Genomic DNA, 18,919 nt, shown 5'->3' with positions numbered 1-18,919 from the left:
TAAATGTAATGTTTTTTAGCGTTACCTGGTGATTTCAAAGAAAGCTTTCTGGGAAATGTTGACTTACTGTTCGACATAAAGCTAGAAGCTACCTTACAGTACACAGTTGATCAGGAGTCCTGTCAGTTAACGTGTTTCACAGTAAGCTTAGCTAAGCATCAACCTAGCACTGAAATATATGGATGTTATGTGAAAAAGTCAGCTGAAATGGTGACATGCCACTGCTTTACATGTCAACCAGCATCTTTGAACGTATTTACAGCAGTAAATGTGGCTGTTTGGCCACTGACGTTGCCATAACAACACCTGAATTTAAATGTGCAACCTCTTTTTGTGACAGATTTTTGCAAGAAATTATAATTCTTCTGAATGATGTTCCTATTGACAGCTAGTTTCTATGTGAACATTATGAGATGGACAGCCAGAGAGAATAAATGAAAAACAGTTATGAAATACTATATGACAAAACAAGAATACAGTTTAAAGTGGACCTATCATGCTATATTTGAATAATATAGTGTAGGACCATACCTATATAAGGCATATTTATACTTTTTATTTTTCAAAATACCAAACAGATCATGCATTTTAGCCATTCCTCATTTCGCTCAATTTAACACTGTATTTGCATGGGCTGATTCTGTGAGAACAGCACCATCTACAGGCCTGGCATATGTACTACAGCGTCTCCAGCGCTTTCGAACGGCAATGTCCGTGACTGTCTCCTCCTGATTGGTGGAGTTGGCCCAATAGCCGTAGCACCACTTCTGTGACGTCATAGAAGTGTTCAAATCTGGATCAGTCTGTATCAGATCCGTTGCAGCCCCTTTTTAAGAGATTTGGGTATGGAGGAAAATAGAGAGGGTTGTGTTTTCTGACACTTGGTGAGTTCCCTGGAACACCGGGGACACATATTCATGTATAAAAGACGTACAAAAGTGCATTTTGCATGATAGGTCACCTTTAAGTGATTTGTAAGATATCCATAAATAAAAATCTGTTTACAGTTCTGTTTCATATGGGTGTTGAGAGATGTATCCATAGATCTCTTAATTTTTCTCTCAAAGTGCACCAGATTGATGCTTTTAACTTCAATATTTAAAAAAAAATCTTCCCAGGGGAACATGCCCCCGGACCCCCCTAGAGGAGGTGAGGACCCCCCTAGAGGAGGTTAGGTCCACGGTGTTTACATGCTTATTTATACAATATGTGTGCTTATGCTAACATAATAAGACAAAAGTTGGTTCCGTGTTGTAGTGAGAGCGCGCTAGTGAGGGGGGCCCCCAAGCCAAAGCTCGCTTAGGGCCCCCAAAAGTCTAGGGGCGTATTTTCATACAGCAATACATACTGTATGCATGGTTATGTTTAAGTATAATACTTTAATGTTTAGCAATGATTATTAGCAACTGAACATTTGCTGAGCCTATTTCTTCAGAAAGTCTACCAGCTGATGAAGGACAGCTTTTTGATTTCTCAGTTGGTAGGCGATCAACTAAGATTCACCGTTTCCTATCAGTTGCTATCTGCTAATAAATGAAAAGTGTGCATGTGACAACTTATCCTCTGTTTGTGTGGGCTCGACATTAAGGACTGCCCGATGGCCCGGGGCCATCTAGTGTTTAGCTCGGGCAATGAAGCCTCACCTGCTGGTTGCCCGATCGGGCAATCTATTATGCCAGTATCATGCAGCTCGCGGATCCAGTAATGAGTGACCCGACAGTAAAACGAAACATATCTATAACTAGTTTAGGTAGTTTGAGAGGTAATTAAAATAGCTACGTGTGATATTCTAACCTAAAGTGTGAGTTTTGTCCGCTCACCGCTGCATGTGATCATGCAGCGCTGCATGTGATCATGCAGCGCTGCGTGTCGACTCGTCAGCAGCAGCTGATCTCTCTCTCTCCCGTCAGATTAGACTTCACCCGCGTTTATGTCCATATCGATCAGATCCAGCTAGTTCTAGCTAATGATATGACTACCTGCTTATTAAAAGACACCTAATCAATAAGTTTCGCTATGCAACTGGGTGAGGCCACAAAGTATAGCACAGCATTATGCATTTGTTTACATGCCCACCGGAACCCCGAGGTAATACCAACAGATCAACGCACAATCAACCCATACAGGACATCTCTTTCTCCACATTAAGTGTTAGACATTATAATTGACTATTCTTGTCTGTCACATACTCTTCTTGTCTGTCACATAAGTGGCGCAACTGAAGCGGTATTGGGCTAAAGGGAAATTATTTTGACCAAAGAGATTTAGATTTACCGGCTAACGGGAACTCTGACGTCGCCATTTTGTGTGCTTCGCGGATGCACTCGGCTCCTCTCGACTGCTGCTCGGGTCTGCTCGGTCAGCTTCCGGATGAGGAAGAATTCATTCGACCAGCTTACAGTAGATAACATTCCAAAATGTTTTAACAGGGGCCATAATAGTGTAAATAATGTTTGTTTTGGCAGTTACAACTGAATGTAATGTGTTCTACTTTTTTACATCTGGGAAGGCATTTGCCTTCATCAGATGGAAAGTGTCTTGACCAACAACTTAAAGAGCATCTTGCAGGTTTTTATTTTTTCTACATTTATGCTTAAACTTGCTTGAAAATTACAATTAAAAAAGTGAATGCAGGATTTGATATGTTTTACGAGACATAAGGGCAGGAATTCAGAGAGAAAGGAGCAATTTTGAGCTCTGCTCTTAAAAACGGCTTTTTTTTAAGGTCATACGTCAAACGCGTCATATTACATCACACAGGGGACACATCTCCGCTCTCTGACCGCGGGTATCGTGGAGTTGAGTTGAGCGGTTGTGTTTTAAGGAGCTGTTATTTTTCAGGAGTTTTACATTGTATTTCACCATTTGTAATCATGGTGCAGTATTGTGTTTGTGCAGGTTGCACAAATACCAGCCTGTCAGGACATCGAGTCCACAGTAAAAAGGACCGGAGCTAGCGTTCGTTCCTGGGTGCGTTGTGCATCCACCTCCCTGCAGCACATACTCTCCACTGCTTTATCAGGAAACCGTATTACTTCTCTTTACCGTATTACTTCCCCCCTTCGCTGCTCTCTCTCTCTCCCCTCCGGTACACGGCACCGTAAGACATAGTGTCGAGTTGCATTAGGTAACGCTGTGGTGGCTGTACTGCTCCAGCCGTCTCCTTTGTGTTTGTTTGTTTCCCCCTGTCTGTGTTGTTTGTGTGGGCGTGGTGGCTGTCACTCCTGGCTCCCGGCTCAACCTCCACTCACCCGCTGCAATCAGCTGTGCACCCTCCCCGACTACACACCTGCTTTCCATCAAGCCATTTACAACGGCATATCAACGGAGGCTCCACAACCTTTCTCCGCCAGATCGTCAAGTATCAGCCGTATCTCGCGTCTCCACTCCGGTACACAGCACCGTAGTGTGGAGTTGCATTAGGTAACGCGAGATACGGCTGATACTTGCGCATTAGTTTCTGTTATGGATCAGTATCAACAGTCCTGCCAGTAACGTTACTATATTATCAATGCTACATTAGTTATAGCCTGATATATGATAGCTAACTTTACAATGTTGTGATGTGACATTAGCTAACATTCTGTAGCTAACGCCGGTCACTCACCAAGATAGCTGCCCAGTTCTCCACTGGTTCTCCTCACACCACAGCTCAATTTCTCTCCGATGGCTGTTATTTCTTCTAATCCTTGGCTGCTCCTGGTCTCTTGGACGCCTAGCAGGCTCATAATTATAAGGTTGTGGTCCGTCATATGCATTTGAATATTCATGTTCAACTTCTTCTGTGTCTTCTTTGTCGAAACTAGCATGGGATCCATGTTTATTAATACGTTACACCGGCCGCTCTCCCCCTTGTGTCCCCCGTGTTACGTCACACGTGGGAGGTCACGTGCCGAGGCTTTTTTTTGCGGAAGTTTACATTTCTTACAAAGAAATTGCGCTCAAAGTTTGAATTATTTCAACTTTTACATCAATCCGATGTGCAACCAATCAGCTGACAGCTGTGCATGCTAGCTTAACTAACTGTTTTTAACGCGGCCAACCTTGAGTAAATAGCAAACAAAATACCTCTATCTCTATCATCTGAATACTGAACGTTCTATGCATATGAACTATCATGTGATGATAGAGTTCATATGCATAGAACGTTCAGTATTTTTTCGATGGAATAGAATTGTATCTGAATGGGCAACACATCACATTTATGACACATTTAGTAATGTTTAGTTAAACTACTTGTTGTCAACAGACGTCAGAACGAACGGTTCATTCATTATGAACAAAAAGCAGTTCATTTATTGGATTTGCAGCACTGATGCAACTGGTTGTGCTCGGAAACAGCTACAAATCATGATGTAACAAAATAACATACTGCACACTAGTGGATAAAACTGGCCTCCAGAAACTTTTGAAATGTTAAAGTAGACCTGGTACAGGCTTTGAGAAACCCTGCGGTGAAATAGTAATGCTGAGCTCCTTACTTTTAGTTATATTTCACAATACTCCACTTTCAGTAGGATGAAAACCAACTCCTTTACACAGAACATAACTTCTTATGCGCATGTGTGTCAATTGTGCATTGTTACCTACCTATAGCCAGCAGGGGTTGGTAGTGATTGATGTTTTTGGTGGTTAGTGGTGGACACATGCGGAGAGCAAATGGTGGCAGTGGCAGACCGGATAGCAGGCCGCTCAGCAGGAACTTCAACTGGACCTCCTGCTGGATGGATGATGGAGGAAGGGCTTCACCAGCTATCAAGGTCTGACCTGGAGATAAACCACAACATTTGTTAATCAAACACATTGAATATAGCATGCTTAGTACTGCTACAAAGCAAGAATGGGACAAAACAGAGATCTTTGTCAGGCTTTATCAAATCTGTTTATCTTGAGTATTGCTACGAGTATGTGATTAAATGTCATTTATTTCAATTTTCCCTGGGCATACAACCCGCAATATTACAACTGAAATGGAATGACAAAATTACAGAGAAGCAATTTATGGGATTGAAGTTCCATTTCTGTGCTAAAAGGCTGTTTGGCCCCGATCCAAGTCCGTTATTATTGTGTATGTGTTGATACAACTGTGACCAATATAAAATTTGTCGAGCTGATCCAATTTAAATGATACATCTGACGGCTACATAACAACTTGATTTGAATCATTCCCTTTAACTTTCATATTGTGTTCTACAGTATTTTTTGTTTAATATCTGTGAATAGTCTCAGCCTGTAAATGTTTGGGAGGAAGGTTTGGACAAGATTTTTGGATCTCTACTCTGTCCATCCATTGAGATATCTCATTAAAACTGCAGGCAGCACGTGATTTTACACCATTACTACAAAGCACAATTGGACACATTTAAACTGTCATACCTGCGTTACAATAAACATGTCTTGGATAAATTAAACACAACGATGTAGTTAAACTTAAAGGGGCCCTATTATGCTTTTGGGGGTTCTCCCCTTCTTGTAGTGTGTTATACCTTTTTGTGCATGTAAATAGTCTGCAAAGTCTAAAGCCCAAAGTTTTCTCCAAAGGGAGTTTCCCCCCCTGCCTAAAATGCTCCATTGGACTCCTTTGTTTACTTCCATAACATAATGGTATCACTACATAACAGTCGTGCTTCCATTGGCTAGCACTCCAACACATTGTATGTCATAGACTAATTGCCGGAACAGGTGGTTGACCAATCAAACCAGATCCGGCCAGCTAACCAATCAGAGCAGATTGGGCTCTGGTTTCAGACAGAGGGCGAAAAGAGGTGCTGCAGCACAGGCAGTATGTGAAAAATAAAAAGCTTTTTGAACATTAAAACATGGAGACATAATGGCACAAAATAAAAATATAAACCTGAAAATGAGCACAATATGTACTCTTTATGACACAAACTACCACCAACTGAAGCCAATAAACTGCCAGCAACAACTTCAGCTACAGTATCCAACAGCTTGTAAAGTAAAGTAGCTCCTGCTTAAACTCCAGTGGAGGATATACCTGACGCAAACACTGGGTTCTAATTGTCTACAGGTGTCATCTTGCATCGAATGGCACAGTTTCATTTGTGAGATAAATGTGTGGTTATCTCTCTTGCACTCTTATTTCAGAATCCTAGACATCTTTTTGTAACAAAGCTCATTAGCCCTCCTACAAAAAAAAAACATTCAACTTTGCTTTATTCCAAAGATGTTCTTTGGCTGGAGTTGAAAAGCTCACATAAAAAAGCTAATTGTATTGTGGTTTTTTTCATTAAAAGCAGTGGTACATTTTTAATAAAGGATCAGGATGTAGGGATGATTTGAGACAATTAAGCCAAGACCCATGTTTCACATAAGAGTACCCATACGCTTCCACTTCTTAAATTCTACTTATTATGTAAGTTCTTACAAATCATCTGCTTCTGCAGAGCTATAGGGCACCTCTTAAAATCCAAAACGCCTCAAACTCATAATTGGTACTGATGGAAAATCCATTTTAGCTTTCATTTCATGCTCCATAACAACCCTCTTTGCATTGGTCTTTCTAAATGATCAATGCAGCTTAAAGACATAATAAAACTATAGGGACACTCTGAAAGCGCTGGCCACTTTCCATTAGTAAGAAAATAAGGTATGAGTGCAATAGGGTCTTTTTTGGACCATGCTACCTCCTTTTATCAGCAAACAGACAAACACACAGAATAAAAACATTACCTTCTTGGCAGAGGTAATGAGATGAGGGCAGGTCTGCATAAACTGATACTGCAATAAAAAAAACAATCATGTATACAACAGATTGCCATGTGCAGAAATTGAAAATATAGAATGCTTTATGGTTTTACAGGTGGCAGCTCTTTCCCTTAGCATAATCAGGTCACCATTACCCGCCTCATTCTCTTGTTGTGTCAGACAATCAGCACCAGGTCTAAACAACAAGCTCGCTGTGACAACATTTAAACAACATGCAATACAGTGACATTCCCTCCTAAAAACAGCTTTACTCAGCAACTGTCAGACAGAGCCATGCCTCCAGGCACTAACTTGTGTGTGTGTGTGTGTGTGTGTGTGTGTGTGTGTGTGTGTGTGTGTGTGTGTGTGTGTGTGTGTGTGTGTGTGTGTGTGTGTGTGTGTGTGTGTGTGTGTGTGTGTGTGTGTGTGTCTTCCCCTCATAACTAACTATGATTCCCTTGGCTGTCACTGAATCCAAAACAAACAAATACACAAAAGTGAATAACTCCGGGATCTCATTTATAATTTATACCCACATTCATCTTTTGGCAGGTCCTTATGCTCTTACTAAACAGGAAGGAAAAGAAGAAAGGCAAAAGGAGAAGACTAAAGACATAAAGAGAAAGAAACCCATCGTAAGTTAAAGGATGAGATGATTAAGAGATAGAGGTAAAAAGCGAGAGGAAGGGCCATGCACCCACAGGACAGTTTGTGCAGAGCGGTGCATACTGGGAAATAACTCCGGCCTGTGTAGTGCACAGTCACACATTACAGCAGAAAGAAAAGGGTGCCCTGAGGCCCACAAAACTAAGTGAGAAACAATCAGAGATATGACAGGGCACTGTGCACAACAACACCCCCACACAGCTTTGTCTTTCTTTATGCTTTTCACATTTTCTTTCTAAAATGAAAGTCATCCATCTAGGGAGGCTGACGAAAGAAAAGGTGATATTCAGTTGTTTGAAAATGAATACACTCCCTTTAACACTAGATTGTTTTGATATTGCATGGAATTAAATGAATACGGTAAATGAAACTCCCTCTAATCTAATCCATTTCAAAGTAAAAAACTAACTATAAAAATCATCCAGAACAAATTAATTACTGCCTGCAATTGGAAGTCGTCCTTGTCTGTCCAAAATGTCAAATCAATCAATTAATTATTTTAAGCTATTAGAAATGTATTTAAAATTGTCATTATTATCATAGCCGGCCAAAGTTTTTGCCAGAGCTGCCATTTGCAATAACCCCAACGGATTATTACCCTAGCAGTGGAAAGGCAAAGAAAGCACAGCAATTGGTGCAAACTACATGTATTGCACTGACTAGACATCAGTAAGAACCATAACTACTACTCGCTTTAGGTCTGGTGAATACTGAAGAAGGTAGCAGACAAGATCACCTCTGTAAAAACATAGAACTCGTAATATGATAGCGGCAGCAACATTACTAAAATACAAGCATATGCCCTGTGAAGTGCACTTTATAGGGGAATCACAGCAGCTCTCCATTAAAGCTATGCGAAAATTGAAGTACTTCATGCTAAAAATTCAGAAACCTTCACAACTAAGCTGAGATGTTATAATAAATAAATAAAACACTAATAAAGATGCAACAAGGACACTCTACAGGGGGTGTATTCATTTTCTACCCACTGTATGTGAGATTTCGCCTCAGAAACGAGGTGGATATGCAGAGCCTGTCATGTCTGGTGCTTGCTACAAGGTGTTGTGATGAGTGTTCGTACCGATCATGCTGTTGAGAGACAGATCCTGAATCCTTTTCTGGTTTGTGCCCAGTGGAGATCCACAAAACGAAATGGGGGTGTAGAGCGGCGAGAGCCCAGAACTGAAAGAGAGGGGGGGAGGAAGAGATAATGAATACATCGTTTTGAAAGCATGGCACAGATCACCTATTAAACCAAGTGAATGGAGAGTGAAAAATGTATATTGCTTCTGTGAATGATGAATGTGATTTGCCTTTTAATAAATGACTGAACCAGAGGGAGATAGCAGCTTTAGTAGAGGAGGACATCTCTACTGATTTTTTGCATTGATTAGATGCTGCTCGATAAAAAATAGAGCCGCTTCTCAGGTCCTATTTTTAAGACCGCTACAGAGCTTATACACTCGGGGCCTGACCTATAATCGAGCAAATACAGCGGAGTGGAATGTTCCACTCTTAATAACTATTTTTAATTTATCTCTGCAGCTGGCACACTGTGACAACACCACCCTCACGGACGAAATGGCAGAATAATTATTATTCATGTCAGTATATCCAACCTGGACGCAAAACAACTTTTTAGGATTTTTCCTAAATAGTGAGCAAGTGAATGTTAAAGAGGACATATTATGCTCAATTTTAGATTCAGATCTGTATTGTGTGCCTCTACTGTGACATGTTTCCATGCTTTAATCCTCAAAAAGGTCTTTATTTGTTCTCATACTGCCTGCTGCAGCACCTCTTTTCACCCTCTCTCTGGGGGGCTGTGTTTGCAGGCCATTTACGTGCACAAAAACCTATATAACACTAGTATTCACTTTGTATAATTATGGAGAAAATTGAATATGAATGACATTATTTAAACTTAAATGTAGTAGTTTGGAACCGAATTTCAGAATAATGACATGTTTCTGTAAAATAAAACCTCCAACCGGTCCTGGGTCTGCCCCATGGTCTCTTCCCAGCTGGAAGTGCATGGTGGATCCTAACCAGGTGCACGAGCCACCTCAACCACAACTCCATTGTCCCTTCACTCGAGAACAAGGCCCAGAGGTACAATTTTGAATTAAAATGTTATTGCACATTTTTACTTTAACTCCTTTTATTGGTTAAAATATTGTTATTATTTTATTTGGCTTTTTATTGCACATTTTTGCTTAAACTCCTTATAATAATAACACGTGTTATTTTTTTATTGTATTTTCTATTGCAAATTTAAAATGCAACCTATTATGAACCATATCAATATTTCTATTTCATTTAATTTCTTTTACACATTTTTTATTCAGTAATTTCTTGAATTTAAATATATATATGTTTGTAAAAAAGATGACAAAAACAACATTCTGACGGTTGCCATAGTGAAGTATTCAGATTCTGACTGGAAAATAATTTGTTATGATGTCATAGGGCAGTATCATTCTAGATCAGTGGTTCTCAACTGGTGGGTTGCCAAAAGTGGGTCGCGGATGTAAGGGAAACTTCTGCAGAAATGGAGAGTCAGGACTCAGAGAGACACGAGGAGAGTTGGAGCTTTGATGTCAAACACTGATGTTTATTACAAGTATTGGCCGGAGAAATTCACATCACAAGTCACAGCAGCCAGAGATTCTGACTGCACTGGTAGGTTGCCATGTTAAATCTGCCAAGCCTCTCTCTCGATAGACCTTTTAACTAGTTTACAGAGAGTTAATCAACAGCTGGGAACACTGGAGATACCCCCAACATTGGAGACACTCAATCACTTGCCTGACTCTTAGGCTCTGTGACCGAGAGTTGACCGGTCATAAAACTGAGAAATATCAACATATGACTGCATTAGCACATTCCTTACGGGAGATAACAGACTCAGGGTTGGTCGTAAACGTCCCCACACAGAAAAGGTTAGACTCCTAGGAGTAAGACTAAATGAATCCCTAACAGCGGATGTGTGAGTGAAAAAAAACTAAAACATTTTTTTTTATTTCTTTTTTTTATTTCTTTTTCAAACTTTTATTTTGAAGGCCCGTGAAAAACAAACAATGGCAGAAAATATTATTAATACGTCGGGTAGTAATAGATTTATTTATTTTTTCTTCTTACAGTGCCCCAGAATGCGTAGTTTATATGTTAGTATTTCTAAAAATCTCCTGGGGGAGAATCCCCCCAGACCCCCCTTCTGGTGTTTTTAGCATGTGTGCCTTTTTATGTTATACAGTTCAGCTTTGATTCCATCATCTCATGAAACCTTTTTAAAATCATACTTTGGTTCTGTGAAGGGATATAAGGGATATATACACTGTACTTCACTTTAATTAATATTGTATGCTGAAAAGCGTACATATATTACAGCACAATTTTTTGTTGAATAGATTTGAGTGGTTCAAAATGGTTGGTCGCGATTTATTGACAAAGTAAAAAGTGGGTCCCGAGGCCTGACCAGTTGAGAACCACTGTTCTAGATGATGCTGTCTTGTGATATTATAATTCTAGAATTTTCATCAAAGGCAGAGACAGATTGTTCCAGACAGTGTTGGTTCAGGGCGAGTTTAACTTTACTACACAAAGTGCAGATTGCAACAGAAACAAAAGACAGAGGAGAGAAACACCATGATCCAGTCAAACATAACTGTGGGAGACATGGATTTCATTTCCAGAGAGGTTGACCCTCCAATAAACTTCTACCTCAGCTTCCTGGAAGAGCAGGTCCGCTGTGAGCTGAAGGACAGCGAGGCGAGGCTGAGGGCAGAGACCACCTGGACATTCAGGAGGACCTGCTGGCTAACTTTCTCGATTACCTCCAAGAAAACCGGGAGAAAACAAAGCTGCAGGAGGGAGAGATTACTAACCTCACAGCTGCTCTAAAGAAGTCTGAATGTCTGAATGCTGAATATGCTGCCCAGCTTCAAGAGGAGAAACAGGCAAACAACAAACAATCGGCTGCTCTGAAGGAGGCAGAGAAGCAGCTGGAGAGCAACCGCAACAAGTACGAGGAGGACGAGGCACAGCTCTTCAAGGAGACAGACACCGAAATAAAGAAACTGAAGCAAAGAGAGCAGGAGTGGCAGAGGTTGAAGTCAACCCTGCTCCAGGTCAAAGAGAGGATGAGGCAGAATCTGGATCGGCAGTGGCAGGAGGAGAAGTCAACGATTCTTCGGGAGAAAAAAGCCTCAAGCAGAGTCTGCAGGAGAAGGTGAAGGAGTGGAAGGTGGAGAAGACTGCCCTCACTTCACTGCAGAAATCCTAGAGCCTCCATCTCGCCCAGGTGGAGATGCAGGAGAAGAAAAGCAAGAGCCTGATGGCTGCTCTTCAGAAAACCTTTGAAGATCAGGTGGAGAGGGAGCGCTTCCTCTGGCAGCAGGAGAGAACCTCCCCGCTGCAGCAGACTGAAAAATCAGAGGCCTCATATGCTGCTCAGCTCCACGCAAACAACAAACTAGCAGGTGATCTGAAGGAGGTGGAGCAACAGCTGGAAAGCAACCGCATCCAGTACAATGAGGACGAGGCACAGCTCCTCAAGGGGACAGACACCGAAATAAAGAAAATGAAGAAAAGACAGCGGGAGTGGAAGATGTTGAAGTCAAACCTGGTTCAGGTCAAAGAGAGAATGAGGCAGAATCTGGAGCAGCAGTGGCAGGAAGAGAAGTCAACGCTCCTTCAGGAGAAAGAAAGCCTCCAGCTGAGTCTTCAGGAGAAGGACGAGTGGGAGGAGACACAGAGCTCCCTGAACGCTCGGCTGGAAGGTTTGGAGAGCCAGGTCACCAGAAAAGAGAGAAGAAGCAACTGGTTTAAGAAGCTCTTGCCCTGCCTCTACAGTTCCACGCTGAAGGAATGAATGAACTGTGTAATAATATGTGAAAATATGTAATGTTTGCTGCTTTGTTGTTGTTCAAAAAGGGTAAGGTATTTATCAGGGGACAGTCACTGGGTTCGTTTAAATCAAGGTTAAAAACCTTTCTTTTTAATGCAACCTATCCTGAGATCCTTTAACCGTGCTCCAGTCCTACCTCTCCGACAGATCCCACTTAATCTCCCTCAATAACCACTCTTCTGCCACAGCTTCAGTCACCCAAGGTGTTCCCCAAGGTTCAGTACTCGGCCCCCTCCTCTTCATCATCTATCCTCCCCCTTGGTCAGATTCTCCGCCACTACAACCTGGGCTTTCACTGTTACGCCGACGACACAGAGATTTACATCAGCACCAAATCCCCCCACAACCACCCACATCGAATCCTGTCTGACTGCAATACAATCCTGGATGCAACACAACTTCCTCAAACTCAACAGCAACAAAACTGAACTCCTCCTCATCGGCTCCAAATCCACCCTCAGCAAAAACCCCAACCTGACACTCATCATCAATGGCACCCCTGTATCCCCTTCCACCCAGGCACGCAACTTTAGCGTTATATTTGACCCCACCCTCTCCCTCGAGCCCCACATCCGCCAATTTGTCAAAGCCTCATTTTTCAACCTCCGCAATATTGCCAAACTCTGTCCCTCTTTCACCTGCCCTGCAGCTGAGCGACTCATTCATGCCTTCATCTCCTCCCGACGTGACTATTGCAACTCACTCCTCTACGGCATCAGCACTACATCCCTCAATAGACTCCAGCGTGTCCAGAACGCAGCCGCCAGACTCCTCACCCACACCAAATCACGGCATCACATCACCCCGGTCCTCAAAGAACTCCACTGGTTTGCTTTCCACCTCCAAGGCCAAACTCCGGAGCTTTGGGGACAGAGCCTTCTCTGTGGCAGCCCCGAAGCTCTGGAACTCCCTCCCCCAAGACCTCCGTGAGTCTGAGTCCCTCACCCTGTTCCAGTCCCGCCTCAAAACCCACCTCTTCAACTCTGTATATCCATAAGCCCCCCCTCCCTCTCAACCAACTTCCTCCTGACTGCTTTTTCTGTTTTGTTGTTGTTGTTGTTTGTTTTTGCCTGTCCTTGTTTGTCTACCCTCCCTCATAATGTAAAGCGTCTTTGGGTTCAAGAAAAGCGCTATAGAAATATTATTTAATATTATCATTGCACTTTTAGTTGCAGCCAGTATTTTATCTCTTTTATGAATTGTCTTCTTTTTTTTTTTATTGTGTGTTTGTTTTGTTTTTAATTATTATGTGTTGAATGCCTATGTGAATCACTTTGAATTGCCTTAAAATGTGCTATAAAAATAAATGAACCTTGATGACTGTGCCTGTGGAACTGCCTGATGCTCACCTTACTACCTCTTTAATGGCACCCAGAGGATTGTTGACATCCACCTGGATCCATCTTCATCTTATATACTGTATGCATTTTTCAAGTATTTGGATGTATTATCTTTTTAATTTATACACATCATCTATTCCATGTCTGTCCTGTGAGAGGGGTCCCTCCTCCGTTGCTCTCCCCAAGGTTTCTTCCATTTTCCCCCATTAACTCTGGGTTTCCTTTGGAAGCTTTTCCTTGTCCGATGTGAGGGTCTAAGGACAGAGGGTGTATTTTGTACAAACTGTAAAATGTGTGATATTGGGCTTTATAAATAAACTTTGATTGATTCATTCATTGTTACTCCTGTTCCTGGAGTCCCTCCATTACTAGGCATATTACAACATAAGCAGCTGCATTAAACTCCAGAGCAGCCGTCCGCTGTGTGTGACACAGCTCCTCTTGCGGGGTTTCAGGTTGAAGGTGTCAGTCACATGACAGCCCTCACATGCTCTTTTACATCAGGCGTCAAAATCTTACGCAGGCTGACATGCGACACTCACTCTCCTGGCTTTGCCACTTTGACACTCTCATGACATTGCATTTAGCTGACGCTTTTATCCAAAGCGACTTACAATAAGTGCGTTTGACCAACAAGATACAAACTTGAAGAAAACAGAATCATATAAGTACATCAGGTTTCATAGAGCTAAAACATTTCAAGGGCTACTCAAGTGGCTATAGATAAGCCAGCCCTTTATTAGTATATAATTGCTTTGTTAATAATTCTATCGCTCGAAGTGGAGTCGAAAGAGATGAGTTTTCAGTCTGCGCCGGAAGATGTGCAAGCTATCTGCTGTCCTGATTTCAATGGGGTGCTCATTCCACCATTTTGGAGCCAGGATAGCAAACCCACGTGTTTTTGCCGATGGGAACTTGGGTGCCCCTCGCACTCGCAGCGAGGGTGCAGCGAGCCGTTTGGCTGATGCAGAGGGGAGTGCACGTGCTGGGGTGTACATTTTAATCATGTCCTGGATGTAGGAAGGGCCAGATCCATTCGCAGCATGGTACGCAAGTACCATTGTCTTGAAGTGGATTCTAGCAGATACTGGAAGCCAGGGAAGGGAGCAGAGGAGCGGTGTGGTGTGGGAGAATTTAGGAAGGTTGAAGAACAGACGAGCCGCTGCATTCTGGATGAGCTGCAGAGGTTGGATGGCACATGCAGGTAGACCAGCCAGGAGGGAGTTGCAGTAGTCTAGGCGAGAGATGACGAGAGCCTGGACCAGAACCTGCGTCGCTTTCTGGGTCAGGAGGGGACGTATCCTCCTGATGTTGTAAAGAGTGTATCTGCAGCAGCGGGTTGTAGCAGCGATGTTTGCAGTGAAGGACAGTTTGTTATCTTGGATCACACCCAGATTTGACTCCGTCACCTGGTAGGAATGGCCATGGCCGTCGTTAAAATAATTGTACGTCCTACGGCCACCATGGCCTTTGTGCCCCTCACACTGATAAAATCTCAAAGTTGCTTTAAAAGCGTCAGAGCAGTGGTCTGGTCTCTGAACTACATTATGTTGCGTTCACACGGACGCGATGCGAATATTTGCATCGCTCTAATCGCTGGAATTTCACCGCGGCTGTCAGCTGTGTTTACGTCCGTCAGGACGCACTGGAGAGGGGGCGGGGATTATATCCATGTAAATACTGTGGTATTTGGTATACTACAACAACATTAATATATTTTACCGTGATTTAATTGTAATATACACGTTTCAAAATTATGTAACAAAATACTGATAACAGTTAGTAAAAAACATGAATTAATGCCTTGACAAGTGTACAGACAAGACGGCAGGCGAAAAACCTTTTAAAACCTGTAGCTGCTCCGTCCAAACTCACAACAACGTCCTAAAGACAGAAATAAAGCAGCAACTGTATTCGCCATGACACAGACAGTCTGTGGTTTGTTCATGTTTAACTTTTGTGCAGTTTCTGAACAGATATGAGGAGCTGTGAGCTCTGAGTGCTAACAGCTAATGTTTTGGTTTTCTGATTCAACGTCAGTGACGGCAGGCTGAGATGCTCACTGCTGATTAGCTACCGCGAGAACGCGTCAGGCGAATTTGATGCTCGAGTTGAAAAAATGTAACACACACACACACACACACACACACACACACACACACACACACACACACACACACACACACACACACACACACACACACACACACACACACACACACACACACACACACACACACACACACACACACACACACACACACACACACACACACACACACACACACACACACACACACACACACACACACACACACACTTCAAAGTATTGCTTGTTCATACAGTTGAATGTTTTAGCTTCACGGTGCACTGCTGAATGATTTATGTGCAGAGTTTGACCGTTGAAGGCTGTTTCTTCTGCTCTGAAATTGAATATATTTGTTACGTATTAATAGAATTTTTGATTTTTTTATTTGATTTTGGATTTGTGAATGGGAGAAGTAGATGGAAAACATACCAAACACAAATTATTTCAAGTAGAGTATCTCATTGTATATACGGTAATACTAAGGAGGCATAGGCCTATGATGATATAATGTTTGACATTATTGATATTAAAAAATTGATTTGTTTTTCATGTCATTAGTGTGTTTTTCTTATCAGAAAGTGAAGTTATATATTTGTAAGCTCCAAATCCAAATGTTTGCCTCAATGGCCTTTGTGCCCTGGCATGTGGCCTTGGTGCCTGACACCAAAGGCCAAATGGCCTTGCCCCTAAAATGACGAAATGTCAAGCCTGACTACAGGAAAGGGGAAAATCCAAAAAGCACAATATGGCCTCTTTAAAAAAGAACACCAGATTTCCAGTATATTGTAGTATGAGACAGCTGCCAACATTTCAATAGTCCTTAAATAGAAAGCCCACCTGAATGAAACATCCGAACCATATTCAAGACTATAATAAAATAATGAATCACAAAGTGTCAAAAAACAAAGACATGCCAACCATATTTTATTTAGAGATGCAGATTATTGTGTTTTTAACCACAGCACAATGGCAGATAAATCTCTCCTTGCCTCACACATCTCTGTGCACCTCCTTAGTTCGCTAGTCACTAAAAAGACTAAATGTAGTTCAGAATATTATTTTGTTTAAGTCCTTTAAAAAAAAAAATTAAAACACTCTGCTTTTGAGTCCCAACCTTTAAAAACGGTTTATGTAGCTTTGGGGATTTCATCAGAATCAAACCCAGAATAACTCTATTTACCCCGGGGGGAAATGTGGTTACGTGACAGTTGCAACATTTTAGAAAAAATATTTTATAAGAAGTTGAAGTTCAAAATGATCTGTGTGTGTGTACCTTTGATTGGTGACAGCCCTGCCGGTGTGGGCTTTGAGCTCCCACAGCATGGCTCTGCCGTCGCTGACCATTAGCGCAGCGCTGTTCTCGTTGACAGGGCAGATGACCATGCGATATGGCCGGACTGTCTTGGTGACGCGGATGGCATCGCACTGAGAACGCAGGTCGTACACCAGCTCGTGGGTACTCTGCTCGGGGTCTGAGGGAGAGGGGGAGAAATGGAGGAAGTTTAACAAATTGAGAAGTAGAACAAAAAGGGCAGGATGGGAGGGTGGTGGATCGAAAAATAAGGATTATTGCGGGAGATACAAATTGATAAACAAATTAAAGAAAATTAAAAAGGGGAAAAGTGGATAAAGACATTGAGTTGATGTCATTTTAAAAAGGGAAACATAAAAAGGTAGATTGGAAGTAGATAGCAGCGTGAGAAAGTCTGATTGAGACACCTGTGAAGAAAACGTTTTAAGTAAGTGTGAGAAAGAAGAAACGGGAGATATGAGGAGGGATTTAAGGAGATAAGAAAATAAGACGAGAAATAAATGGCTCACAAAAGGAAATGGCAGGAAAGAAAATAAATGGAGTAATATAGAAGAGATAGCAAGTGGGGGGAGGAAAGGAGGGAGACTCAGCAACAGAGGACTCCCACTGGCCTATAACACTAAGCTAAAGATAAATGAGGGTAAGAGGCTAAATGCTCACTGGAGCATAAAGCGAGGCTCCAGGCTCTGACTGCAGTGTGTCTGAAGAGATGATGACGGGGATAACACAGGAGTGAGGACGGGGGGAGAGAGTACAACCCAGTTAGCATGTACCATGAAGAGGTTTTATTACCTGTTGCTTCCTCTTGGGTTGTAGTGGAGCGACACACTCGGAGGGTGATACAGCCGTTCTCGTGGAGACAGTAGAGGGCGTCCCGCTGAGCGCAGGGAATCACCTGGACCCAGGGAGCAATGTGTGTTCAGAATCAAATGCCAACATGTCTTTTGAATACTTGGTATTGAACAGGTGGTTATTTAGTTTGCTTGTAGCACTGCATCATTGTGTGTGTGTGTATTTCATTTTCTTTATTTAGAACCAACCCAAATGTAACAAGATATGAAAAACAATATGTTTACTTGTATTCTTTGCTCTTCACAGATGGATTAAATTACTAATCTTTTTTTTATGATGAATTAATTTTTGGTGAATAAAGATGTCTACACTTTTCTGATGCCTAAGGGAAACAAGTTGAGGCTTTTTTTGTAGGCTTCGTTCTTAATTTTTATAAATGTATTCATACAAAATGAAAATAAAGGACAGTAATACTTGTTCAGTGCTGTAATACAATACTGCATTGATTCGGAGTCACAAGAACAAAAATAAACTGCATAAAATGTATAACATTATTCTCATAAAATAGGAAAAACTTAAAAAGGGGTGTGTCCTACTTGTCCAGTGTAAAAGTACCATGCAGCATTGACTTATATTCATAGGGTTGAATGCATATAAGCTATCGAAAAAAGGAGCAAGTAGTGAGCTATGAGAGCTATTTAATTTTTTGGGGGGACTTTTCCAAAAAAGTCCAAAATTTTACTAACTATATACATATAAAATACTAAAATCAAATACAAAACAAGTGTGCCCTTGATGTCCAGTGTATTACTAAAATGCTCAAATAATATTTTGCAGAATCATAACTGCTACACTTCTATTAGGGTCCTTCAACCCTGACGTTGTCTGTGCTCCTGATTCTAACAAAAGGACCAATTAGCTGGAACCTAATAACTTTTATATTAATAATAATGTTATTTTTTTGGGGGCCCCAATGGCATTGACCGGTTCACGCAGTCTTCAAAGTAACCAAGTAACCTATGCATTTGTAATTTGTCTGTCCAATGGCCTTGCTGCCTTTCATGTCATGTGATACCTTGCGTAACGAGCGAACCGTCTAATCA

The 18,919-nt window shown here is 41.8% G+C and overlaps 1 protein-coding gene across 4 annotated transcripts in view; it reads right to left on the bottom strand.

The window, feature by feature from the left end:
* Positions 1 to 18,919, bottom strand: part of wdr11 (WD repeat domain 11) — an 82,732-nt gene that overhangs the window by 46,904 nt on the left and 16,909 nt on the right. For 2 of the 4 annotated variants that reach the window (XM_079690621.1, XM_079690623.1), the window contains exons 7-11: positions 17,817 to 17,919; positions 16,986 to 17,184; positions 8,456 to 8,556; positions 6,694 to 6,741; positions 4,591 to 4,767 (exon numbers count right to left, since the gene is read on the bottom strand). In XM_079690621.1, the coding sequence (XP_079546747.1) occupies positions 4,591 to 4,767; positions 6,694 to 6,741; positions 8,456 to 8,556; positions 16,986 to 17,184; positions 17,817 to 17,919 (628 nt within the window). The remainder of the gene's footprint in view (positions 1 to 4,590; positions 4,768 to 6,693; positions 6,742 to 8,455; positions 8,557 to 16,985; positions 17,185 to 17,816; positions 17,920 to 18,919) is intronic. The other 2 variants (XM_079690622.1, XM_079690624.1) reach the window with 1 other exon arrangement.

The sequence above is a fragment of the Notothenia rossii genome (assembly GCF_949606895.1).
Source record: "Notothenia rossii genome assembly, chromosome: 6".
Classification (NCBI taxonomy): Eukaryota; Metazoa; Chordata; class Actinopteri; order Perciformes; family Nototheniidae; genus Notothenia; species Notothenia rossii.
The sequence above is the reverse complement of the archived record's forward strand: the minus strand, read 5'-3'. Positions and strand labels throughout refer to the sequence as shown.